This window comes from Paramisgurnus dabryanus, chromosome 13, assembly GCF_030506205.2.
Source record: "Paramisgurnus dabryanus chromosome 13, PD_genome_1.1, whole genome shotgun sequence".
NCBI lineage: Eukaryota > Metazoa > Chordata > Actinopteri > Cypriniformes > Cobitidae > Paramisgurnus > Paramisgurnus dabryanus.
The window spans coordinates 22,479,150-22,506,024 of record NC_133349.1 but is presented as its reverse complement, the minus strand read 5'-3'; the positions used below and the strand labels follow the sequence as shown (position 1 = coordinate 22,506,024).

The 26,875-nt window shown below is 37.1% G+C and overlaps 2 protein-coding genes across 3 annotated transcripts; one reads left to right on the top strand and one right to left on the bottom strand.

The window, feature by feature from the left end:
* Nucleotides 1-233: 233 nt before the first annotated feature.
* On the bottom strand, nt 234-5,526 carry LOC135728048 (uncharacterized). Of its 2 annotated transcripts, none has more exons than XM_065246146.2 (5): nt 4,784-4,920; nt 3,575-4,626; nt 3,325-3,480; nt 3,148-3,246; nt 234-775 (listed from the first exon to the last, which is right to left on the bottom strand). In XM_065246146.2, exons 1-5 carry the CDS (start codon nt 4,833-4,835, stop codon nt 479-481), a joined length of 1,656 nt encoding a protein of 551 aa, XP_065102218.2. In that variant the 5' UTR covers nt 4,836-4,920; the 3' UTR covers nt 234-478. The 2 variants fall into 2 exon arrangements, with proteins under 2 accessions (XP_065102218.2, XP_065102219.2); XM_065246147.2 differs by lacking the exon at nt 4,784-4,920 and adding an exon at nt 5,451-5,526 and having other exon boundaries at nt 237-775.
* Nucleotides 5,527-14,172: 8,646 nt separating this feature from the next.
* tnxba (tenascin XBa) lies at nt 14,173-25,117 on the top strand. Its single transcript, XM_065261288.2, has 14 exons — nt 14,173-16,746; nt 16,821-17,024; nt 17,495-18,625; nt 19,166-19,288; nt 20,459-20,602; nt 20,678-20,797; nt 20,876-21,031; nt 21,722-21,846; nt 21,919-22,051; nt 22,137-22,288; nt 24,091-24,187; nt 24,333-24,494; nt 24,606-24,769; nt 24,851-25,117. Exons 1-14 carry the CDS (start codon nt 16,290-16,292, stop codon nt 24,965-24,967), a joined length of 3,285 nt encoding a protein of 1,094 aa, XP_065117360.2. The 5' UTR covers nt 14,173-16,289; the 3' UTR covers nt 24,968-25,117.
* Nucleotides 25,118-26,875: the final 1,758 nt, after the last annotated feature.

Genomic DNA, 26,875 nt, shown 5'->3' with positions numbered 1-26,875 from the left:
TGTGAAATGTCCCCTTAAAAAAAAATAAGGTAACAATATAACACACATTATTTTTGAGTAGTTTGTAAGGTTTATTTTTCTTTGTGGAATATACCTGAATAATTTAAGTGAAATACCTTGAACTATTTCATCAATTGCACACAATGTGTTTCATTAAAGCAATATAATGCTTAATAAACTAATTTAATTTACTAATTTGTATCAGTGAAAATTAATACTTAATGTACTGCCTTTTTCTGGTGACTAAAAATCATAGACAAGGCATTTTTGATGGTAATAACTATTTTATTCTTGTTTTATTTTCATGGGTACAGTACAAAAAAGTCCATATAAAATAAAAGATAAAAAAACCCATGTGATTGAATATAAAAATTAGGGGAAAAAAGTCACATCCAGGACTTCTTTATTAAAATGTAGAGTAAAACATAAATCCAAATGCTCAATGAACAGAACTTTGTTCAGTGTTTTGTCTCGGATTCTAAGTCATAAGTCTGTTTTTAAGTGTCACTAATCTGAAGGACAACTTTGACACATCGAGTTCCAAGAACAGCTTTTGAAAGGCCTCAAACGTGTTCTTCAGTTTTTGTGGGTAGGCGAGGTTCAGTGCATACGTGAGGCCAAGAAGAACAGCACAGGCTCTAGACAAATTTCCCAAGCCAGCTATGACTTGCACCCCCTCGAGAATGATGCTGACGTCCTCCTGATCATCTCCCTTGCAGATGGAAATTTTCATAATGTGCTCCAGTACTTCTTGCTTCACATCTTTAGTGTCACACTGTAACACAAACATTATACAAGTCTTTTTATCCTGTCTGTCTAAATCGAAATAAACTGTCATAGTTTAAAGGGATAGTTCGGCCAAAAACGATATTAAACCCATGATTTACTCACCCCCAAGCTGTCCGAGTTGCATATGTCCATCGTTTTTCAGACAAACACATTTTCGGATATTTTAGAAAATATTTTAGATCTTTCAGTTGATTAAATGTAATGTTACGGGGTCCACCCATAGTCCACGACCTTCAAGTCCAAAAAAGTGCATCCATCCTTCACAAATTAAATCCAAACGGCTCCAGGATGATAAACAAAGGTCTTCTGAGGGTCATCCGAGCGGTGTTGTTGTAGAAATATCCATATTTAAAACTTTATTAACGAAAACCAAAACCTTCCAGTAGCGCCGCCATCTTAGTCTCGTCCGCATTCAGGATGAGCGCTTACGCAGCCTACGGAGGTTTCTCTGCTGCTGCTCTGTCCCCCCGCCCTCCGAATTTGTCATAAGTCACTAAGAAAAGTGCGTACACTACGCTAATACTCTCTCCTGAATACAGAGGAGTCTAAGATGGCGGCGCTACCGGAAGGTATTTATTTTCATTAATAAAGTTTTAAATATGGATATTTCTACAACAACACCGCACGGATGACCCTCAGAAGACCTTTGTTTATCATCCTGGAGCCGTTTGGATTTAATTTGTGAAGGATGGACACACTTTTTTTGGACTTGAAGGTCGTGGACTATGGCTGGACCCCGTAACATTACATTTAATCAACTGAAAGATCTAAAATATTTTCTGAAATATCCAAAATTGTGTTTGTCTGAAAAACGATGGACATATGCAACTTGGACAGCTTGGGGGTGAGTAAATCATGGGATTAATATCGTTTTTGGCCGAACTATCCCTTTAACCCTGAAACTTAATAATGTGACGTTTCAATGACCACAGAAATGGTCACAATAACATAAGCTCAAGTACAGTTTCAACAATGACAGATGCAGGGCTCGCAAAATACACCTCTGCCCTGCCAGAGCAAAACTATTGTAATTTTTGATAAGGAAAAAAAATATGCACTTTTAAACCACAACTTCTCGTCTATCTCTGGTCCTGTGATGCGACAGCGCGACCTCACGCAATACATCATCACGTCAAGAGGTCACGGATGATGTATGCGAAACTACGGCCCAGTGTTTACAAGTGTGGAGAAAGAGGAGCGTTCCGACGTTGTTGTATGTCGAATGATAATAATTAATGTCTTTGTGTCAGTTAATTGTTTAAAATGGTCTGCAAATTTGCGTTTCATATATGTAAAACGTGACCTTTCTACGTCATTACACAATTAGGTGAGGTTGCGCTGGTGCGTCACAGGACTGGAGGAAGACGAGAAGTTGTGGTTTAAAAGTGCATTTTTTTTTTGTCAAAAATGACAATCGTTTCGCTATCATTAGAGTCCTTTGAAACTACGTTAAAACTGCAAGTTTAAACTGCATTTAATCTGTTAGGTGTGGGGGTCCATTAAAATTAGAAAAATCCTGGAGCGTTTTCCTCAAAAAAACATAATTTCTTCTCGACTGAACAAAGAAAGACATCAACATTTTGGATGACGTGGTGGTGAGTAATTATAATGGACTAATGCTTTAATGCTTTTGCATTCTCTCACAGATTTGGTTGGGTAATAAAGTTTTATGTATTTCGGGCTTCGAGTATTGAAATTGCAGACACCTTATTTATAAGCATTCAGTGACTTATATGCTCGTAATTGTTTGCTATTTAGTTCTCAAATAAATAGCTTGACGTGCTGCTGATTCTCAACATACTTCCGTTGCCAAAATGTGCGCACGTACGTTGCTATGTCATCATTGTGTATAAAACAGTAAAAGGATCTATGGCCCATGTGCTTGCTTGCATAACTCGCTCTTAAAGAGACAGTAGCCCCTATTTTTTAAAACCTTTTATGATTCAAACTGTCAGTTTTGAGACTCACTGAACCACTTTTAAATGGCAAGTAGATCCAGTGTGGAGGTAAGCAGGAACAGTTGGCCTGCATGGAAATCCAAGAATTATCAATATTTTACATTAAAATATAGTCTTTTTTTTATTCGGGCTGCTTGCTTATTTATTTGGGGCTACCACAATTGAATTTATTTTTGTTGACACTTGGAGGGATAATGTAAATAAACCATGTTTGCATGAAAGTAGTGCATTCACTATGTAAACCAGCTCCCACATTAATTTTAATTTTCAGTTTACTTATTGTGATGTTGATCCCGATCTGTATGCAAACAGTCCTACTCGCACCTACACAACTACATGTACACAAGCTTTTTCCCCTCAAAAGCACAAAAAGGAATATAGACCACTTTTAAACACTTACAAAGGTCTCTTGGATGAGGTCATCCTCTTTTTCACCCAGATAACAGATCAGGCAACGGAGGACAACGTCTCTTGTCATATTGATGTCTCTTTTAGGATTCTGATGTGACAAGAGTTTTAAATTAGTATCAAACAATAATAATCAATGAATAAGAAAATATTGATGTAATGAAAGAACCTCCATTAGGGCATCCATTTTCTGCTTCAAATTCCGACCTAGAGCTCCCCTTATGTTTGCAAATATGGCCAAAAGTTTTGGAGTGTAGAGGTCCAACATCTTCATAAATGTTGATTCTAGGTGCAGAGTAGTGATTCTCCGAAATTCTTCATTAATCTGAAAAACGAAAATTGGGATAGGATTATGTTAAGCACAACCACATTATTGTCTGTTATGGAGTTAAAAGACAATGCAGAAAATAGAGTTTTACCTGAAAAACGTCAAAAAGAGCTGGCCAGCGCTCTTTGAATTCTGCAATACCGGGACACAGTTCAACCACCTCATGTCTTCGGTGAGCAAACGTTTTTGACATTTTGTCTTTCACCACACTGATATTGTTCTTTATATTCACTTCAGTCAGCAGACTAAGTCTCTCTTGCTCCAAACTGTCCTGGTTTTCACCAGGCGGGTACTGCGGTAGGTAATTAACTTCTGCCTTACGAGGTTTTTTGACATTTTTCGCCGACGTCCTGTCCTCAGGATTCTTCTGCTTTAATGTGTTACATGAAACGTCAGGAAAACCAAACTGGCTGAGTCGTCTTCTGTAATAAGCCATTTTGTACTTCAGGCTTATTTGCCAGCCATGAATGCCACTGAAGGAGCCCGGTTCACGCAGACATGGGTATTTTCGGATAAGTGCTTCCGCCACAATTTTAATCTGCTTTCCAGAAGGATATGATGTGTAGAGGTGAATAGCCTTAACTAAATGATCATTTATATCCTTTTTCACAATTTGGACATTTAGAAGTCTACCATCTCTGTTGTAATCCTCCATAGCCTTTCTGACCACCATCTCTACCTCTGGGGAAAACGATGGGATAGGGAACTCTTTAGGCCATGGCAGCCTCTCTGGGGTAGTTTGTTCGTAAACGATGTCTGTTACTTCAGAGGATGGGGATTTATGTGGGACTGCTTCATCAACCGAACATGCACTACAGGAAAGAGAGGATACTTCATCTGCTGAGAATGATGTAGTGGCAGAAAGGTTTTCTTCATTTCCAGCAAACAGTGTTAAAACAATAGGAGCAGGAAATATAACTTTGATAGTATCCTTGTGCTGAATTAGGTCGGTGGATGTAAGGGTAAAGAAGTCATTAAACTCAGAATCCTTATAATGAAGAGAGAAATCCTCAGTGACATTAAACGCCTCCTTAATAGCCAGCTTTAGTTCATCCACAGTATTTGGGATTCCTTTGGGAAGAACTAACTTCCTAATGTCCTGTGCAATAAGTACTCTTAGTGCTGCAGGGTCCATGCTGTCACCTGAAAGCATAACACAAACTGTTATGAAACTGGTTATGCCATAAAAGCCTGATACTGACTTAAGTTGTTCAGTCTGATGCAACAGAAATAAACAAAAGAACCATTAGGCTAAACCAAGAAACCACAAATTATAATACATTTATAAGGATATATACACCTGATATTTTTGAGATGCAGATTAGGCTTTTAATGACCCAATGTAAAAACATCAAATACACAAACACAAATCTTTACAGCAGTAAGTTGTTGTGTCCCGCTGAAAAGCGTGGTGGGCGGGAACAGAACGCAGCTCCCACCGTACGCGAGACCGTCTCATTTCGGTTCGAGCACTTCAGAGGCTGCAACCTTCAAATTGTACAAAGTATTGCCTTAAACAAAAATGGTATTCACCCTAGAGACCTATCTTTTTTGGTAGAATGGTTCTCCTATTATTAACCGATTTACTAAAAATGAGTAAATCTGATGTACATTTCTGTAAGATGGCGCCCTCTGGCTTTGCGTATGAACGTAATATTACATTGCACCATAATTTTCCAAAGTTTTAAAAGTTACAGTTAACAGTAATCCCCATATCAGGCTAACCTATGGTTATATTTTTAAGTTAAATAACTTAATCGCAATGAAGCGTAGCACGTTGAGGATTTGGGGGGTTGCAACAGCATTGTTATGGAGATATGATAATCGTTCGCATTTTCTCCACAGAACAAGTTAACATTAATTAATAGCACGGTTCAACGAATTAGCTCATATAGCGACCCTGTTGAACTAACTATTTTGAAAGAGTTTACTTAAGGAATATTAGGAATCTTGATACAGCAGCTTACCTCTTTATGTTCTCATCGACCGCTCTTCCTCTTCTTCTTCTATTCTTTGTATTGGCGGTTGGCAAACCCACTTAAAGGTGCATTTCCGCCACCTACTGGACTGGAGTGTGGAGCATGACTTTGGTAACATTATTTATAATTAAAAACAAGAATATTATTCCATAATTAAACACTTATTTACTTTATTATGCGATCTTTCAATTCTATTTATTAGACATGTGCTAGAGCATTTTGTAGTATTTTCTTAATTGTTATATATTTAATATTCATCATACTTAATTCTTCTTTTAATTGCATTCTTTCTGTTTCATATGCTTTACAAAGTGATTTGTTGGTATACCACTGTTATTGAAATTTCCTGATTCATATTTACCAATAATAATAATTATTGATTAAGTGCTGTATGACCAATACGGAGTCTAGATATTTTTGTGTTCTCCTTACAACTTCAAAAAAGAGTTTCTCCTTTTATTTACAACTTGTTTTTGAAGGTTGTGTAGATGCCAACCTTTAGGCTGCATCCAAGGCAGCTGACTTGTTGCCTCACTGCCTCATGAGGCAATGACTTCGGAAGCATGAACGCAGCTCAGAGAAAAACATTCGGACAGGCAAAATGGAATTCAGCTTGAAATATAAACAGAGAGCGCCTTTGTGATAACTTATTTGAAAACTTCAATAATAAGTTCTGTCTAAAAATGCAATTAAAATGTGTAAAAAGTGAAAATATGGTGTAATATGGCTGCTGTTGCATCATCCAGGTGTTTTCACTATCCACTGGGATGGGTTAAATCCAGAAGTCACATTTCAAGTATAGGTTACCATACTTACAGTCAAGTCGCTTTCAAATGTCACTTTATCAAAATGAACATCCCAGACATGACATGCAAAAATGATACATGTAACAACGTCCATTCTTCTTTCCCAGTGTCCACATAGGGGAGAGTGGGGTGATTTGTGCCAGGGGGGAAAAGTTGTTCCACCCCTTGTTTCTGGAAAACCATAGAAGAAATTTCATGTGACCACATAATTTTGAAAGGCCATCAATTTTATTTATCCTAAAAAAAAAGAGAGACACATGGCATGAGAGGTAAGCACATTTTAGCTCCAAAAAAATTTTTTTCCTTTCAAAGTAAAATTTCTATGATTAAGGTTTTTTGATTGTAGTGTCTTAAACAATTATAGATTTGAAAATATTTCACACATGTTTAGTGCTTCAGCAGGCTATACAGTTAGCATAATGTTAGCTCTTAACTGCTGGATCATGCTAATTGTTCAGACTTGTAGGTCTGGGGTGATTTGTGCCAAAGGGCCTGGGTTAAGTTGTGCCAGAGGTGATGTGCTCAAGAAAATACCCACACCCCAAAAACTTGGTGGTACAGCCATAAGACAGCATAAGTTTATATTCCCCTGCAGTATTGACAAGTGGGATGAGATCCAGACCACCTAGACCTACTCACAGTGGATAATCTGGAGAAGTGAGGAGATGGACATGCCTCATCAGTCTTTGACTTAGGCCTACCTGCCATTTTTTTTTTCATTTAGCTAACATTAATTTCAGTTTTGAGTTTGCACTGTGTTATTAAAGAAAAGTTTTATTAAGTTTTTAAGTGGCCAAGTCACAATAGGATGTTTAGAAAGTAGTCTGGTCACTTTATTCTTATATATCACATAATTGACAGACAAAGCCAAGGCTTTGCCTGAAATTGTTCAGAAATATCATATATTGCGTATTTAAGTTGTGTTTTTCCAAAAACTACAAAATATGACTTATTCCAACAGTTTAATAGTGACAATATCTAAATAAACCTTAAATGAGTAATTGTGTATTAAATTTGTGTTGCTTTAATATAGCATTACAGTTCATAACATGTTCTGTTTTACTTCAGAAATCACCGGCACAATTTACCCCGCACCATGGCCAAGTTGTGCCACAAGACCACTTTTTTCCCAAAAACTATATTTCTGAAACAATTTATTTCAGATCCAAAGTTATTGTTCTCAGGGATGCACAACATCCTGAAATATATTATGTACATCCTTAAGTTGAAGGCATTACTGGCATGGCCTCACTTTAAAGTCACTTTGAGTAAAAACTGGCACAACTCACCCCACTCTCCCTTATAAACCAAAAATTTACAAAATGAGGAAAAAGACCCAACAGAAACATTGCTGGGGAGCCTTTTGAAAAACCTACACTCTTAAAACGAATGTGTTAAAACAACACATCTTGTGTCTAGTTATGGACAACATATTTTAAGGGGACATTTCACAAGACTTTTTTAAGATGTCAAATAAATCTTTGGTGTCCCCAGAGTATTTGATGAACATATAGTATGTTTCAAGAGTGTTTAGATAATACTATTATCTCATTGACGGTGGCGCCGTTTAGTTTACATCTGAGCTCTTATAGGTTCTAATAAACAGTCAATAAGCTAGTAATATGCACGCTAATAACAAACTAGGTAATACTGGTCTCCAAAACTAAAGTGTTACCTGAACTTGACTGAACCTTAAAAAAAGTCTCCAACAGTATCAGTACAGTACCTCCTTGCTAGTTGAAAGCTTTCAGGTTTTGTGTGTCTCTGTTACATGTGTGTTCTGTTTATTTGTGTTTATCGATTAAAATCCTTGTTTTTAATGGCAGTAAAGCTTCACTAAGTCTTTGAATCTCTTGGAGGGGGACGACGTAAAGAGCTGAGAGAGGTAGAAGCAGAGGAACAGACCCAGTCTTTATGCTTATATATTATTCTAATCTCTGAAGGCTGATCCAACATAAGCAACTCAGGGGGATTGGCCACTTCAGTCAGCCTCAGTTCTGTGCTTGCCTTGTTGGTGCTGTCACCATTAAACTTGTTAAGTTTAAATCAATAAAGTCTGAACAAATATTCAGAAACACACATATTTTTCTTTGGGGAAAAAGGTGAAATTCTGTATTCATAAAAATGCTTGTTATGCATATCTTGAATTTTTGACTGTTTTATGCATGACCTTGCCAGCTTGGTTTGGCGCAAGATTTTTCATGTCTAAACTGGTGTTGCCTTTCTTTTCAATGTTTCAACACAGCTCACACTTAAGTATAAAAAAACTGAACATAAAAAGGACATAAAGTTGCCTTTTGCTGCCTCCTCTAGTAACTCAATCAATTACAGATTTACAAAAATATGACTCAAGATGAGTACACATTTGCACTGTAAATAAGTAATACTCTGTTTTATACATACAACATGGGAAATTATTTAATGTTTGCATGCTTTTAAACAGATTTTTTAACAAAGTAAGCATGCTTATCCCACCTGCCAAAGATTTACTTTTGGCTCTTTCTCTCTTTGAATGATTATTATTCTTATGAGTGGCACATGCATATTATGATCAATCAATTTCTTAAAGACCACAAAGACAAACCTTGACTAATATAAACAAATGTGATAGGTGATGTGGTTATCAAGTAGTTAAGACCAGAAAGTTGAACAAGAAATGCTTTATACTTTAAATATGTTGCAACTCATACATTTGCTGATGCGCTTGCCAAATATGCTTGTGTTGTCAGGTGTGTAAACAGCTCAAGGCTTGGCACTGATCTGACTGGAAGGGTAAGGTCGGGTCAACATGGTCCCATTGATGTGTGATGTAAATATCCTCCAGCTGGGGGCGCTAGTGAACAAAGGCCACCCATCATGTCCCATCAGTTGGCATGACAAGCACACTGTGTTCTAGAGGGGATCTTACTGACACGTTAAATTTCATGAGATGGAAAAATATAAGTGAGATCTTTAAGTGTGGTCTATATAGGATATAAATGAACGGGGTATTAAGTGTGTCTTACAAAGTGAGTTTTAAAGGTGGTAATAAGGTCAACAAGTTGACATCCCTCACAGCAAAAAAAAAAAAATACATTTCTCTGGCCAAATACATATTATAATATATGATAAATACATTCTGTAGAAAGTAATGCTCATTTAAATATATTTTTAAATTTGAAAATATTTTTAGTTTTAACCTTCATATATCAACATTTCAAAATGTATTTCAAATTTCTACTTTTACATCCCATATGGCCAAACATTTATTCTTTGTATTTTAAATATATGCTAAATAGAAGTTCATTTTATAAAGTACATTTGAAGTTGAAAATAAAAAATTTTTACCTTTTTAAACTGTTACAGGTTTGTAATATAAACAAAGTTTTTCTTCCAATGCGACATGAATATATTTTCTTGGATTAAAATATATGGAGGGCTAATTTTTTAATGCTTTAAAATTTATTTATTTTTAAAACAACATTTTTTGTAAACATATTCCAAAATATCTGTTGCATATTTTTAAATATATTTAAAATTATATATACATGGGATGTAACAGTGTTTTACTTAGAAAGATGTTCACCTGGACTACTGAACAAGTGATCAATCAAGTGAGGAGTTGCTATAAATTATAACAATAAAGTTAAAATAACTTAAGATAATTTTTATGATTTATAACAACCTCCTACCTAGTGAAAAACATTAAATAAATTGTAAATTCAAGATGATTCAACTTAAAAGTTTAAGTGCAACAGTGAGTTTTTAAATCATGTTTTGTATGATGTATACCAAGAAAAACAAACCAAGCAACCTATAGCTCACCCAAACAAAAGTTAGCTAAAATGTTTAAAATTTACAAATGTACTACTGTATGTGTTTTGAAACATGCCTTCTTAGCATGTTTGTATTTGCAGCCCTGGTGTTATTTACAATAACACACAACAGTTTTTTTAGGTAAAGAAAAGCCCCCCCCCCAAAAAAAAAAATACTAAAACAAATATTTCAAATACATGTTTGCATATATGTCCTCCACACTTAATGAAAAAGTGGTACATCCAAATCTACCCCAAAAAGTAATGCAAAGCAACAATAAAACACAGATGTCCCATGTATGAATGATAAGGACTGCACTCATTTTGAGCTTTTTTTAATAAAAAATGTATAGGTTCAGTCTGAATAGTTAGCTGTTTAGAGAGTTTTGTTGGGAGAGACTAAAAAATTTTTCTACATACTATAGGGTCATAGACGACTGAGGGGTCTACTTGATGAAAACTGGCAAGGAGGAGGAGTGTGGAAAAACTTTAAGTATGAGGTGATTTAATTGCCCCTCTCCTCTTTGCTGGTGCAGCTCCTGTCCCTCTCCTTCATCGATCTCCATCTGTCACAGGAGTTTCTTATAATTATTTGAAGGAGGCTCATGCTAATATAGCAGGACATAAGGCATCTTCAAACACAGGTGAGACAATATTTACTGTACATTATTTTACTGTAATGATATTATTACTATGATCACATCTGGCTTCACAACTGGACATTAGCACGAAATGATTATTGACTATATACACAACTGCAATATTTTAAAATGGATTTAAAAAAAGACAAATCCAAACTTGTATCAGTTTTTTTCTTTTTAAACTGTTACTGAAAGTCAATCTGGAAATCACAAAAATATTTATGTTATTTATGTTTTTTTCTAAATTAGTAAAGTAAATTAGTAATATTTTTGATGCTTGCATAGTGGACATATTGAAGTATTTTATGGAAAATTAGAATGAAAGTTTAGAGTTTAATCAAAGACATAAAGTCCCTGTTAGAAGGAGACAGTGAAGCTCTGTTACTGCAGTATATACACAGTACAGTCTTTCTGCTTATAGGGGTTTGGAGGAATTTTATTTATTTATTTATTTTTTGCTAAAAATGCAGTCTTAGATTCAGCCACCCCAGCAAATCCTAGCTGGACAAACATGAAAATTACATATTTAATATTTACACAAATTTCTGAGGGATATACACTGCTTGCAATGAATTTATAAGTACACTCAGAAAAAAATTATACAAAAGCTGTCACTGGGATGGTAAACGTTAAAAAGGTCCTAATATGTAGTGTGTAGGTAATGATACTGTACACATTTGGTACCAGTATGTAGTACTATATGCACTCTTTAGCAGTGATGGGAATAACGGCGTTATAAGTAATTGGCGTTAGTAACTGCGTTATTTTTTTCAGTAACGAGTAATCAAATAAATTACTGGTTCCCCCGTTATAACGCCGTTATCGTTACTGACATTAAAATGCGGCGCGTTACTAAAATTGATCTTACTGTAGTGATTTTCAGCCGCGTATGCTCACTCTCTCAGCCAAACACTGTTTTTCTCTTGTGTGTGTTGTGAGAAACATAACGAATGATGATTGGCTTAATTTCCATCGGTAGCCAACCAGAGGCAGAGTTCACAAAAAGGCCCGCCCACACGCGCAGTCCGAGGAGCGAGCAGCAGTGTTAAAAAGTCTGAGCAACTTGGTCACTTTGTCGCTAGATTTAGCAACTTTCTATCACTTTAGCGACTTTATAGGACAAATCTAGCTATCTTTTCTGGCGTGGTTGGAGACTTTTGTAGACTGACATGAAAATACGCGTCGTTTTGTCTTCTCAACGAGCAGCGGTGCTGCTCCTGACTGTGCCCCATCTCAAAGCACAGACATGCAGCCCGGTCATCGCGCATCAATCACTCCGAAAACACCGGCGACAGGGCGATGGCAAGTACAACAAGCTCAAAGGTAGCGGTCGCAAACACGAAGTATAAAGCACTACTTTTCCATTGTTGAGGTGAAAGGCAGGAATGTTTGTGTAATGTGCAACTTATGCCCATGAAGAAAAAGTCTCTCCATGTCTAATGATCTAATAAAGCACCTCACATCGTCACATGCTGCCACAAAATTAGTGATTTCTCTTTAGTATCCATTTTATTAATTTAACATATTTAATTTTGTAAGGGGCATTCAAGTTATTTGAAATATTAATTTTTTTTAAGTAACGCAGTAATTACTGTTCCTGGTAATTAATTACTTTTATAATAATGTAACGGAGTTACTAACTCAGTTACTATTTGTGAGAAGTAATTAGTAACTATAACTAATTACTTTTTTAAAGTAACGTTCCCAACACTGCTCTTTAGGTACAAATGTGTACTTTTTGAAAGGGTACCACCCCAGCATATCACGCAAATACGTGGCTATTTCACGTATGGACCAACGTGAAAATGACACGTTTTGCCGCGTTTGAACGTGAGCATGTCACGTTTCCTTTTTGTGTCACTTTCACGTTTTGGTTACTCAACTTTGTTGTCCTAATTTCTTACCATTGTCGCTTCGGTTTAGGGTTAGATTTACATAAAATGACATCCTTACCTAAACAAACTCTAACCCCAACTTCGGGGACAATTGGTTAAAGTTTAGAAAATATAAAAGAATAAGTCTTGTATCTTTTTTTTTATAAACCAATACTTAAAGTGACAAATACTTAAAGTGACATATAACAAAAGCACCAAATCTAACCCTAAACCGGAGCGAAAATGGTTTGAAAATAGGACAAAAAAGTTGAGTAACCAAAACGTGAAAGTGACACAAAAAGGAAACGTGACATGCTCACGTTCAAACGCGGGCAAAACATGTCATTTTCACGTTGGTCCATACGTGAAATAGTCACGTATTTGCGTGATATAGGGTTGACCCCAGTGACAGCATTAGTATCCTTATTTCTGAGAGAGTACAAAATGGCATGCAGGTATGCCCTTACTCAGAACTAGTTCCTTTTCAAAAAGCCAAACTAACTTTGTTTTTCTTTTTTTCAGAGAACACATTCAATTTATGATACATTTCTAAAGAGATTGAAGAAGAAAAGAAACAGATATCACAAATTTCCACATTACCGATGTATTTACATAGGTTTAGATCATTTCTTTAGACTGGGCGCCTCAATCTACGTGTAAAATGTTAATCTCAGCGGTCTTTATTCTCTTCATAATTCCCCTGTCTTCAGTTCAAGGGACACTTAGCGAAAGGAAAAATTCCACTACAAAGTCAACGGACAACACTATTAGTTCAAATGTTCCTAAATTAGTAACTGCATTATTAAACACCAAAATTAAAAACCATACTCATGCCACTTCATCGAAACCCAGCAGCATCGATCAGACTCTCCCATCCACTGCTAACCCTGCTGTGGATGTTGACAAGAAACATGCGCCTTTAAAAAATACTACAAAGTCAAAGGCCCATAATAGTAGTCTTGATGTTTCAAAGCCTTTAACTACATCTTTAAACAAAAAAGTTAAAATGCAAACTCAGTCTGCTGCTTCTAAAACTATCAGTGTTGATCAGACTCTCTTATCCACCTCAAAGCCTGCAGTGGATGGTGAACAGAAACATGAGAAGAAAAATAAAACAACAGCAAATACTGTTAGTCTCCATTTTTTCAAACCAGTAAGTACACTTTTAAAAACCAAAACTAAAAACCAAACTAATCCCGCACACTTAACAATTAGCAATGTTAATCAGACTCTCTCAGCCTCCTTAAAGCCTGCTGTGGATGACCAAAAACACGCGCTTTCTAGTGAGAACAAAAATAATACTACTAAGTCAACAGCAAATACTATTAACCTTAACGTTTCAAAGCCAATAACTACACACTTAAACAAATTAAAAAAACAAACTCTATCTGATGCATCTAAAACCATCAATGTCAGTCAGACTCTACCATCCTCTCCAAAGCCTTCTATAGATGATAACCAAAAACATCTAACTTCAAGCAAGAAAAAAAACACTACTAAGTCAACAGCGAATACTAGTCTTAATGTTCCAAAACCTGACCCAATATTAAACACCAAAGTTAAAAACCAAACTCCAACTGTTTCATCCAAAACTACCACAGTAAGTCAGACTCTCTCATCCACCGCAACACCTGCTGTAGATGGTGACCACAAACATGTTCCTACTAGCGAGAAAAGAAATACTACTAAGTCAACAGCGAATACTAGTATTAATGTTTCAAAACCTGGCCCAGTATTAAACACCAAAGTTAAAAACCATACTGCAACTGTTTCATCCAAAACTATCACAGTCAGTCAGACTCTCTCATCCACCGCAACACCTGCTGTAGATGATGACAAGAAACATGAACCTACTAGTGAGAAAATAAATACTACTAAGTCAACAGCAAAAACTAGTATTAATGTTTCAAAACCTGGCCCAGTATTAAACACCAAAGTTAAAAACCAACCTCCAACTGTTTCATCCAAAACTACCACAGTCAGTCAGACTCTCTCATCCACCATAACACCTGCTGTAGATGATGACAAGAAACATGAACCTACTAGTGAGAAAATAAATACTACCAAATCAACAGCAAAAACTAGTATTAATGTTTCAAAACCTGGCCCAGTATTAAACACCAAAGTTAAAAACCAACCTCCAACTGTTTCATCCAAAACTATCACAGTCAGTCAGACTCTCTCATCCACCGCAACACGTGCTGTAGATGATGACAAGAAACATGAACCTACTAGTGAGAAAATAAATACTACCAAGTCAACAGCAAAAACTAGTATTAATGTTTCAAAACCTGGCCCAGTATTAAACACCAAAGTTAAAAACCAACCTCCAACTGTTTCATCCAAAACTACCACAGTCAGTCAGACTCTCTCATCCACCATAACACCTGCTGTAGACGATGACAAGAAACATGAACCTACTAGTGAGAAAAGAAATACTACTAAGTCAACAGCAAATACTAGTATTAATGTTTCAAAACCTGGCCCAGTATTAAACACCAAAGTTAAAAACCATACTGCAACTGTTTCATCCAAAACTATCACAGTCAGTCAGACTCTCTCATCCACTGCAACACCTGCTGTAGATGATGACAAGAAACATGAACCTACTAGTGAGAAAATAAATACTACTAAGTCAACAGCAAAAACTAGTATTAATTTTTCAAAACCTGGCCCAGTATTAAACACCAAAGTTAAAAACCAACCTCCAACTGTTTCATCCAAAACTACCACAGTCAGTCAGACTCTCTCATCCACCGTAACACCTGCTGTAGATGATGACCACAAACATGTTCCTACTAGCGAGAAAAGAAATACTACTAAGTCAACTGCAAATACTAGTATTAATGTTTCAAAACCTGGCCCAGTATTAAACACCAAAGTTAAAAACCATACTGCAACTGTTTCATCCAAAACTATCACAGTCAGTCAGACTTTCTCATCCACCGCAACACCTGCTGTAGATGATGACAAGAAACATGAACCTACTAGTGAGAAAATAAATACAACTAAGTCAACAGCAAAAACTAGTATTAATGTTTCAAAACCTGGCCCAGTATTAAACACCAAAGTTAAAAATCATACTCCAATTGTTTCATCCAAAACTACCACAGTCAGTCAGACTCTCTCATCCACCAAACATGTTCCTACTAGCAAGAAAAGAAATACTACTAAGTCAACAGCGAATACTAGTATTAATGTTTCAAAACCTGACCCAGTATTAAACACCAAAGTTAAAAACCATACTCCAACTGTTTCATCCAAAACTATCACAGTAAGTCAGACTCTCTCATCCACCGTAACACCTGCTGTAGATGATGACAAGAAACATGTGCCTTCGTTTCAAGATACAAGTAGTGAGGAGAAGAAAAATACTACAACTAATTCAAAGGCCCACACTGGTAGTTTTAATGTTTCAAAGCCATTAACAACATCATTAAATACCAAAGTTAAAACCCAAACTTCATCCAAAACTATCAGTGGTAATCAGACTCTAACATCCTTATCTAAGCCTGCTTTGGATGGTGACCAAAAACACGTGTCTGTAAGTGAGAAAAAAAATACTACTAAGTCAACAACCAACACTAGTAATGTTAACATTTCAAAACCAGTAATAAATAAACAAACTCCATCTGCTTCATCCAAAACTCTCAGCGACAATCAGACTCTGCCATCATCCTCAAAGCCTACTTTGGATGGTGACCAGAAACATATGCCTTCACTTCAGGGTGCAAGTACTGAGAAGAAAAATCCTACAACTAAGTCAACACCCAACAATGCAAATTTTGATGTTTCAAAGCAATTATTAAACACTAAAACGACTCATGATACTTCTTCAAAAAGCAAAGTCAATCAGACTCTCACACCCTCCACAAAGCCTGCTGTGGTTGATGTCCACCCACCACCAAAAGACAAACCTGCAGTAAGTTCACCTATTAAAGTAGTCATCACTGAGGGTTGCGTTCAGAAGGAGGCTCAGACGGATTCCAGTAACAAAACCAAAACACAAGAAACTGAGCTCAGTTTGAAACCTGGATCTCCACTGGTTATGACCCATCACATCAAGCTGGTGCCAGGAACCTGCACAGGAGGTTGTGAGACAGAGATGACTGCACTGAGGGACAGGGTTGAGTTCCTTGAGAAGGAAATGTCAACTCTTAAAACAATGTGTAAGTAGACCTTCAACAATGTTCATTTTAGATGAACTGTATGCAAATTACTGTACTATCTGGTCTATCTACAGGCATTCGGTGCTCAGAAGAGCAGTGCCCTAAAAATTGTAGTGGCCAAGGCAAGTGTGAGGGTGGAAAGTGTGTTTGTCATCAAGGATTCAGTGGACCAGATTGCAGTGGTACAACATGCCCATCTAACTGCAACAAGAAAGGGAAATGTGTGAAGGGAAAGTGTGTATGTCAAACTGGTTATACAGGTCCAGGCTGCAGTAAGGGTAAGAGATGATGGTCAACCACACACTCTAAAAAATGCTGGGTTATTTTCAACCCAGCGTTTGGTCAAAAAGAGATTGAGTCTAGAGATTGGGTTAAATTAATCCAGAATATGTTTATATTTAACCCAACAATGGGTTGAAACGACCCAGCATACAGGCTAAGTTACAACCCAACTTGTTGAGTTCATCCCTTTTTGACCCAGCACTGGGTTAAAACAACCCAGCATTTTTTAGAGTGCACACAAATTGGACAAACCCAACTAGCTGAGTTGTAATTTAACATATGTTGGGTTGTTTTAACCCATTGTTGGGTCAAATATAAACTTGTCTGGGTTATTTTAATCCAATACCTGGATTTGTCCTATTTTGACCCAACACTGGGTTGATAATAACCCAGCATTTTTAGAGTGCATGTTCAATAATGTTTCTCAGCGTCTTACACCAAATAACATTTGCCTGTCCTACTGTAGGTCCTGTTAAGATCGCAGTGACTGTTGAAACTGTGACTATGAAGACGTCCACTACGAACGACACTGTCAGGCCAGACGAGACATCAGTGATGGCGAGGCCAAACAAGACCATCTTTGTCAAAAGGACAGATACGAAGGACATTAAAGCCAAGCCAAGTCCAACAGCATCCACAATTAAAACCAATGTTGTCAAAGTTCAATCCAACACCACAAGGAACGACAAGGTTATTTTGACAGTAGGGAAAGCTCTGCTAAAGCTCAAAGAAGGAAGCCGTCAACCGCAAGCAACAAAGGGCAAAACGACAGTCATTAAAATGAATTTAGACAAACAACCACAAACTGATCTGAAGCTGAAAACTGAAGAAAATAAAGAGTCCACAAATAGGTCCATGTCAAAGAAAAATAAAGACCTTAAAGATCAGCCTGTCCCTCAGAATGTGACTCAGAGAACTGGTAAGAAGATTAAAGGGATCTCCGAAGTTCTGGTGAACCTGGTTAAGGACACCAAAGGATCATCTAATGGAACGACAAAAGCCACTACGAAAACTGTAGATGAAGGGAAAGCGAACAAGCCTAATGGTACATCTACTGAAAAAGACAAGAAACCATCTCATGGCAATGTAACGACAGATCTCAAAGCGGAGAAGACCTTCGATAAGCATGCCAATTGGACAAGTATTGAAAGTAAACCTCCCGTAAAGCAATTCAACAGGACAAGCAGCAGATCATCAGTTTTTGGATCAGTTAAGGTTCATAATATCACATCCACTGGGTTCATTATGTCTTGGGAAGCCCCTCTGGATACATTCAGGAACTTTACAATAACAAGAAGGGAAATCAGGCCAGGAAATCATGTAGAAGATTCAGAGAAAATTCAGGATGGTGCAATGAAAGTAAGCAACAACGGGGCCACGGCTGAAGATATGACAGGTGTACAAAGTCCTGGTTCGACCAGAATCCATGGTAGCAAACTTGATGGAAGGACTGTGAAAAAGTTCTCACTCGTTCTTCAAGGTACAGCACGGTCGTATCATTTCAAGGGCCTTCAACCTCAAACACAGTACTCGGTTTCCTTGTTCGGTTCTGGTCCTGGAGTGCGATCCAAAATCCACCGCCTTACACTATACACAGGTAAGATTTTATACCTCATGCTTTTCCTGCACACTATAAGAGCTTGGTTCACAGTAATCACAAACTAAAAGAGGCATTTCTTTCCTAATGTGTGCTGACAGCGCATGTTCATTTCTCAAATGAATGAATGAATGAAATACCTTATTGTGCATTAATATTGATATTGGCCAGTTATATTTTACTTATAAATACTGGGCGTGAGTTCAGTAATGTTAGCAGCACAAAACAGGCTTAAGATTTTTTGCTGTCAGCATGCTATTGGAATTCAAGAGCTAAAATTGTTTCAATGGTGGTAGTTATTCATATACTGTATAAACATATAGGAGAAAGTTACATCAAATCTAGATACATGTTTTAAAGCCATATTTACGTAAGACATTAATGTACTGGCCCTTTACAAATAAATGTATACTTGGGCTTGGCCTGAAGTTTAAATTGCGCCATTTATTTTTTATGTACTATATTACCTTGCATTTGGTGTATCTGTGCTTTACAACTAACAAATCTTATAATACAGTTCACTAACTTGTTTCCCTTTAGGTCCAGAGCCGCCCAGCGACCTGATCTTCAGTAATATAACAGAGACTGCTTTAACAGTATCCTGGATGAAACCAAAAAGCATAGTGGCAGAATTTAAAGTCACATACACCAACACTGTGACAGGTACGGACATTGTCCTTTATTTATCTGTAATTTACTCACCCCACGACATTATTAATTCAGTTGAAAGATACATTTTATATTAAACTACGAGAAAGCTGGTGTGACTCTCTCAACATTTAATACCGCTGCAACCTGAATGGATGCTCGTGGTGGTGTTAGGGGCGGAGCCACGCTTGGTGGCTCCAGTGCGTCATCGAGCCACCGTTTTAGCCCTGCCCAATTAATCCTAAACACAGAAATGTGGAAAACGGTCTCACTCAATTCAGTACTTCATTTGTAACATGTTTCAGCAATACATTTCTAACATTCAGGGGCTGTCAACACGGAGACGCGTATCACTGTATACGTATAAATTTGTTTTCGTATTGGCGTTTCATCCACACGGATCCGGCGTTTTGGGAGACTGAATCCGCTATTTTTTGAAACGGGGTCCTAAAATGGGTAAATCTGAAACCAACACCCTTGCGGTTTTGTCTGTACAGCCAATCCGTATATTTTGTGAAGCGAAAACGTCATCACATCACGTGTCGGAAGCGTCACACATAACAGCAACAACAATAACGACGGACTACGTAATTGTGTTCGTGCTACAGAAGCTACTAAAACCTACTAGCTTTATTACAGCAAAATCTATTGCTTCTATGCAATTTTGGTGACCAACAAGCGATAATGGACAACACCATACGTTGGTTATGTGCATGCTCAAAGTCTTCTTCTCCGTGTATAGTGTATATCTGTGGCAGAATTACAGCGCCCCATACTGGTCCGGCATATATACTACACCGCTTTCAGTGTTTTCAGTGGTTTCGTGTTTACGGATTATTTTTTTAGAGCAAGGAAAAAAAATGATCGGATAGGGAATGCACCGGCTTCGTGTGGACATAGCCTTAGAATGTGTTTAGAAATGTATTTATCTTAAATGAATTTTAGCAGCTCATGCAACTGAAGTGAAAAGGGACTGAGTCTGTCAAACTCCAAAATTACACTAAAATAAAAATGGTCCTCTTGTGTGCAATATATAAAGTTGATAACATAATGGTAAACATAAGGGTAAAAAGTATTCATTTTTGGGTGAACAATTTTTGTAAGCTAAATGTTGTTGTGTTCAGATATAAAGTGCAAACTTTGTCAGAATTGGATGTGATTTGATGTTATCTTTCAATCCTGCAGGTGAGAGCAGCTCCATGTCCATTGACTCCCAGCTGTCTCATGTCCTCCTGTCTAAACTCTCTGCTGGTACTACTTATGACATCACTGTGAGGTCATTACTGGAGACACTTGAGAGCGAGCCAATCACAGCCTCTGTTACTACAGGTATGCGCGACACAATATCACACATTATCTTTCTAGATGATATTGTAATTTTACTTCTTATGTTTTTCTCCATAGTGCCTGATTCTCCAACTGAACTGAAGATGATGAACATCACAGACACTAAAGCTCTGCTGGCATGGAAACCATCCCAAGCTAAAGTGGACAGTTATATTCTCAGTTATGGGTCTACGAAATGTAAGTTCAGTCTGGTGTTTTAAGCTGGCTGGATCTCAATTAAAGAAACGTGTTTTAATGTGTTTTTCTGCTTTATAGCTCCTAATGTGACTGTTACAGTTACATTATCTGGCAGCACTGTGGAGCATCAGCTCAGAGGCCTGCAAAGATCTTCTCTTCACACCGTGAAGATCACAAGCCAAGTCAATCGACTCCAGAGTCGCCCGATTTCAACAACCTTCACAACTGGAAGTGGTGCGTGAGCTGACACTGAAAATTATGCATCCTGTTGTGCTTATGACATGTGATGACACGTCAACCCATAGGCATCTTGTCCATTTAAACTGGTGTACCATTGATTATAAATACAAATTATGAAGCAAAAAAATTGTCTAAAAATCACTCATTCACATGTCTTTATTTGGTCGATTGGATTCTACCTTCTGCAAATTGTTTATTTTCGTAAGAAATTTGAAATATTTGTTTTTCTGAAATTTGAACATTTTGAAAATGAATTGTATATAACACAAATGTATAACACAAATGAATTACTATAAAAAATGTCAAAGATGCCCTTTTTCCTACAATAAAAGTGATATAAAAGTAGAGTGGCTATCTCTATCTCTCTTATGTTTAATTGTATTTTTTCTTGCATGCAAAATTTAAATTGAACAATAAAAATTTTAACCACTACATATCTTACTGTGTGTGTAATGCCTAAAGAAAAGAAGAACAGAACGGCAGTTTTCTTTTAAATCATAAGACTGGTGAGGGTCTCTACCACTATAAAAGTAGCAACAGTAAAGAAAATTTGTAATGCTAATTTTTATGCTAGTCACATTAAATTTGTCCATGCACTTTATTACGTCTTCTTAAGCCACAGGCAAGCTTTATCTGATATGTAGCATCTGTCAGATCTTGTTTGATCCTCTGTATGGTTTCCAGGAGTGAAGCTTCAGGTGGTGACTCCTTATGAAGTGACCTTTCATTCAGCTGTGATTGCATGGAAAGCTCCCAGTGTGGTATTCAAAAATTATAGACTCACCTACCAGCCGGCAGAGGAAGTCAAGGTGAACATACAGTACTTTATCTGTGACTCAATGGCTCTGCTAAACCAGCTGACCTCTGCTTTCTGTTTTCAGGAGGTGATTTTAAATCCATCTGTGACCCAATATGAGCTGACAGGGCTGGCAGACTTCACAAACTACACTGTTAAAATAGAGGGAGAAAGGGATGGACAGTACTTTGATTTTGTCTCTGCTGAGTTCACCACTGGTATGCTGTGTTTCACATCTTATCATCACTATAAGGTCATGTCTCTTGTGTAGTCCTAAAGATGTGATTTTTCTTTGTGATCTAGCACCGCTTCCATACCCGTACCCCACAGACTGCTCAGAGGTACAGATGAATGGAGTGAAAGACTCGGGAGATGTTGAGATTTACCCTGAAGGAAAAGATGGAGAACCGGTGTGGGTCTACTGTGATATGGAGACGGATGAAGGAGGCTGGACTGTAAGAACAAAAACCTGATATTTAGTCCATGAAAATGTTCACGTCTACACAGTTAACAGATTAAATATTTAAATGTTTTTATCTCTTCTACAAACAGGCAACAAACACTGTGTTACATTTGGGAACTGTTGTTCCGTTTTAAAGGAAAACACCACCGTTTTTCAATATTTCACTATGTTCTTACCTCAAGTTAGACAAATTAATACATCCCTATCTTTTTTCAATGCATGCACTTCATCTTCGTAGAGCACGTCATGAATGTGTTAGCATTTAGCCTAGCCCCATTCATTCCTTATAGGATTCAAACATGGATGAATTTAGAAGCCACCAAACACTTCCATGTTGTCCTTATTTAAAGGCGCCTTAAGCGAATTCACGCGTTTAAGGCCATAAAACATTTTCAGTTTCATACAGCAAAAAAAAAAACAAAGTGGGTAAACCTACCACCACGAAACATAGCAAAGTGTTCCAGCCAATAAACGACAAGAAGGACGCGTTGATGACTCGTTCAGAAAGCACAGAAGGGAGGGGGAGGGGAGGAGTGAGCTATGCTCCGTTTTGTTTGACAACACTTCGAACATCAAGTGATGTCACACAGATTCGCTTACAGTGCCTTTAAAGACTGTTACATGAGTAGTTACACGAGTAATGCTGCATTTACACCAGCCGCGGTAGAGGCGGCAAGCGCGGGTGATGTACATGTTAAGTAAATGCAAAGACGCAATAACCAATCAGGACCTTGCTGTAGTAGTGACGTGATTACAGGAAGCGAGCGGAGTCTCCGCAGAGTCACAGAAGTCCCCCCCATGATGTGAATTTCCGCGTAATTTTCTTGAATGACTAGAATTTCACGCGCGGCTTTCACATGCGAATGAAGTGAGTGAACTCAAGTGTCCAACTACGCGCAAATAGCGTTTTTTGTCGCCCATAACGTGGCAGGTGTAAACGCAACATAAGTATTGTGGCACAAGATAAAACGTGGCGATGTTTTAAGCTGATAAAAATGAGAACTATATTGTATGGTGGAAGAGCACTTTGACCTCAGGTGCAGTAATATTGACAGAAGTTTGAGCGAGAGGGGGAGTAGTCAGGAGTGATGATGTTACTGCGCCTCGAGGTCGAAGTGCTGCAAACTGAGTTCTTTTCCGCTATACAATATAGTTCTCATTTTTTATGCGCTTAAAAAATCACAACATTTTATTTTGTGCCACCATACTTACTGGTGTAACTACTCATGTAGTATTCTTTAAATTGGGAAAACATGGAAGTGTTTGGTGGCTTCTAAATTCATTCCTGTTTGGATCCTAAGGAATGAATGGGGCTAGGCTAAATGCTAACACATTCACAACACGCTGTACAAAGATGAAGTGCACGCATTGAATAAAGATAGGTATGTATTAATTTGTCAAAGTTGAGGTAAGAACATAGTAAAATATTGACAAACTGTGGTGTTTTCCTTTAAAAGGAGTAGTGCACTCAAAAATGAAAATGATGTCATAATTTATGCACTCTCATGTTGTTACACATCTGTATAAATTTCTTCGTTCTGATGAACACAAAGGAAGATATTTTAAGAAATGTTTGTAACCAAACTGATCAGAAGCCCCATTCACCTTTATAGTAGGAAAAATAATACTCAATGGGGCTTCTGATCGTTGTGGTTACAAACATTCAAAATATTTTCCATTGTGTTTATCATAATGAAGAAATGTTTACAGGTTTGTAATGAAAGTGATTAAATTATGACATTTTCATTTTTAAGTATACAAGTTAGGTGCTCATTTATTGTTTTACATCTGCAGGTATTCCAAAGGAGAATAGATGGATCTACTGATTTCTTTAGGAACTGGAAAGACTACAGTAAAGGTTTTGGTCTCCTGAGCGGAGAATTCTGGCTGGGTGAGATTTTTCACAAAAGTGAATGTTGGTTGTGAAGCAAGAAAATATTTTCACATAAAATACTGAAGGTTTACATTCAATGAATATCAGTAGTTAATATATTTGCCTTTTATATTTTATGTCCCACCCAAAACCTTTTCTATAGGAAATTATGTTCTTCATACTCTGACCAGCCTTGCACCAATGAGTCTGCGTATTGACCTGCGTTCAGGAAATGACACCGCTTATGCTTATTATGACAACTTCAACATTAGCTCTGAGGCAGATCACTATGCTATCGAGCTGTCTGAATACTCGGGTACTGCTGGTAAGAAAGGCAGCTGAAAATGTATAGACACGTATAGAAATAACTATATGACAAAATCATGTTTAATGTTATGTAATATCGGCAAAAATATTTGATTCTGTCTTTTTGCAGGTGATTCCATGAGATATCACAATGGTCGCCCATTCTCCACCAAAGACAAAGATCCAGACACTCTTAGCATTCACTGTGCTAAAGCTTACATGGGAGGCTGGTGGTATAAAAACTGCTACAAGGCAAATCTCAATGGCCTCTATGGTTCCTTCTCAGACAACAAGGTATTGCATGAGCAAACTTCTTAACCACGGTATATTAATTGTATATTAAGATGGATTATTTCTGATCCTTTTCTCTTTCAGGGTGTCGTGTGGATTGACTGGAAAGGCAAAGACGCATCCCTTCCTTTTACTGAAATGAAGCTCCGGCCCTCTTATTTGAGTCAAAGGGCCACGACAACCCCAACAACCCAAGGTTAAATCTGCAGAGTAAATACAGTAGTGTGCACTCCTTACAACACACACAAAAAACTGCAAACAAATGATGGTAGCTTTGCAAAAGGTGAAAGTAAATGTCAAGACCTCCATCCAATAACATCTGTTAATAAGTTAATAAGAATTTTTTCTCATAGTGCGTAGAAAAGTGTATCCATGCATATGTGTACTGTATGTAAAGTTCTTGTGTTGTCAGCATAATGGAGGTCTATTGTTTATTTTCCTCACCTTTACTGGAATAACTGCACTGTTTTTGGTACTAAACGTTTTGATCTATTAAATCTATTGTTTATATAACTGGATTTAAAGTTGCTCTCTGAAAATCTGTGTTAATTTTACTTTTGATGTCTCTTTTTTAGACCATACCAATAAAGCTAAGTACTAACTAGTCTTGGATTCAGAAAGTGAGTTTGTTGTGTGTGTGTGTGTGTGTGTGTGTGTATATATATAATGCAGTATTAAAGCTAAAAAGAAAATAGCAGTATATGCATTTCAAGAAGTCAGGATTTATGAGTGCAATGACATCAATTTATTAGTAGACATAATCCAATCAGATAATTTTTATTATTTTGCTCACATTATGTCCACAAATTCTGTTTGGCTGAAATCTGGTTGAAGCAGACTGGTTTAACAGTAACTCCATTTCTGTTCAGGGGTGAAGGGCTTGTGGTTTGGCTATGGGCTAGAATCCTCCATAACTGACACTATACTTCTTTGATTGCTTTTTCAGGGTGGGAACTATATATATATAACATATACTGAATCACTGCTTTATTTGTAATGAATGGGGCCTTTCCATCCTACGCACGCCTCATGTAATATATCACCACAGAGCCCAGAGTAAGCTGCCTTATACAATACTATGCATGGGCTCTGTCAGAAATAGCTCCCTATATACTTAAATCACTGAAAAAAAAGGATTCATTGAATTTAATCAATTTTTTAAGGTAAGTGGTTGCAATCAATTTATTTAAGCTACATTTAAACAAAAAAGATTAGTAAAGTAAAATAAAATATAAAACTTTTGTTTAAATGTAGCTTAAATAAATTGATTGCAACCACTTACCTTAAAAAATTCAATGAATCATTTACATAATGAACCTCAATAATGAGTGTACAACCGATGTATACTCAACAGCCATAACCCCATTCACTGTGAGGCACGTGCCAATTTAAAATAGCAAATTAATGTAGGGAATAGTGAATTTTGGCAGAGCCTTAGCGTGAGATTCTACACTGTAAAAAATTATTTGTAACACTTGAATTTAAAATTCATTTTAACTTTCTAGTAAGGAGTTGCTATAAATGTAGTTCAAAAGGTCCGAGAGGAACATAAACATCAGGCCTGTCAATCATCATGTGTGTAAGTGTGTAATTTGAAATTAATTGTAAATACAAGTTGAATAAACTTCTAAATGTAAGTGCAACAAATAATTTTTACAGTCTGATTTTGCTAGATAATTTGTTGCATGTAGATGCAACGCAGGGGCGCCGTAAGGGGGCGCCCCTGCGTTGCATCCTTACGGCGCCCCTGCGTTGCATCTACATGCAACAAATTATCTAGCAAAATCAGACTGTAAAAATTACAGCTCCGCCCCGTCTTTACTCTGCGTTTTAGCGCCGTCTTCAATCCACGGTCTCACAGTGCGGAGTGAACTTCACAAGAGAGCAAGGTGACTGCTATTTGCTATGATATCTGCATATGTGCACTTCCTTACTATAAATGCAGTTTACACAATGTGACGCTGGATCAATACAATGTAGTTTTCTTTCCACTGTAATAAGTCTTCGCTCTGTTCACCTCAGTTTAAAAAAACAAAAGGTGATTTACGTTCCCTGTTTTGTGTTATGATTCTAACGCGAAGTCAGCCCTTATAAGCTGTTTAATTAACG

What these genes read in the sequence shown, in the direction of transcription:
- LOC135728048 (XM_065246146.2), bottom strand. Translation starts at nt 4,835, where the DNA reads ATGTTTTTACATTGGGTCATTAAAAGCCTAATCTGCATCTCAAAAATA. An exon ending in CTCTTTTTGACGTTTTTCAG is followed by an intron (nt 3,481 to 3,574) that starts GTAAAACTCTAT and finishes TTCGTTTTTCAG; the next exon opens with ATTAATGAAGAATTTCGGAG. An exon ending in AAATGGATGCCCTAATGGAG is followed by an intron (nt 3,247 to 3,324) that starts GTTCTTTCATTA and finishes TTGTCACATCAG; the next exon opens with AATCCTAAAAGAGACATCAA.
- tnxba (XM_065261288.2), top strand. Translation starts at nt 16,290, where the DNA reads ATGCCTTCACTTCAGGGTGCAAGTACTGAGAAGAAAAATCCTACAACT. An exon ending in CGGATGAAGGAGGCTGGACT is followed by an intron (nt 22,289 to 24,090) that starts GTAAGAACAAAA and finishes TTACATCTGCAG; the next exon opens with GTATTCCAAAGGAGAATAGA. An exon ending in TGAATACTCGGGTACTGCTG is followed by an intron (nt 24,495 to 24,605) that starts GTAAGAAAGGCA and finishes GTCTTTTTGCAG; the next exon opens with GTGATTCCATGAGATATCAC.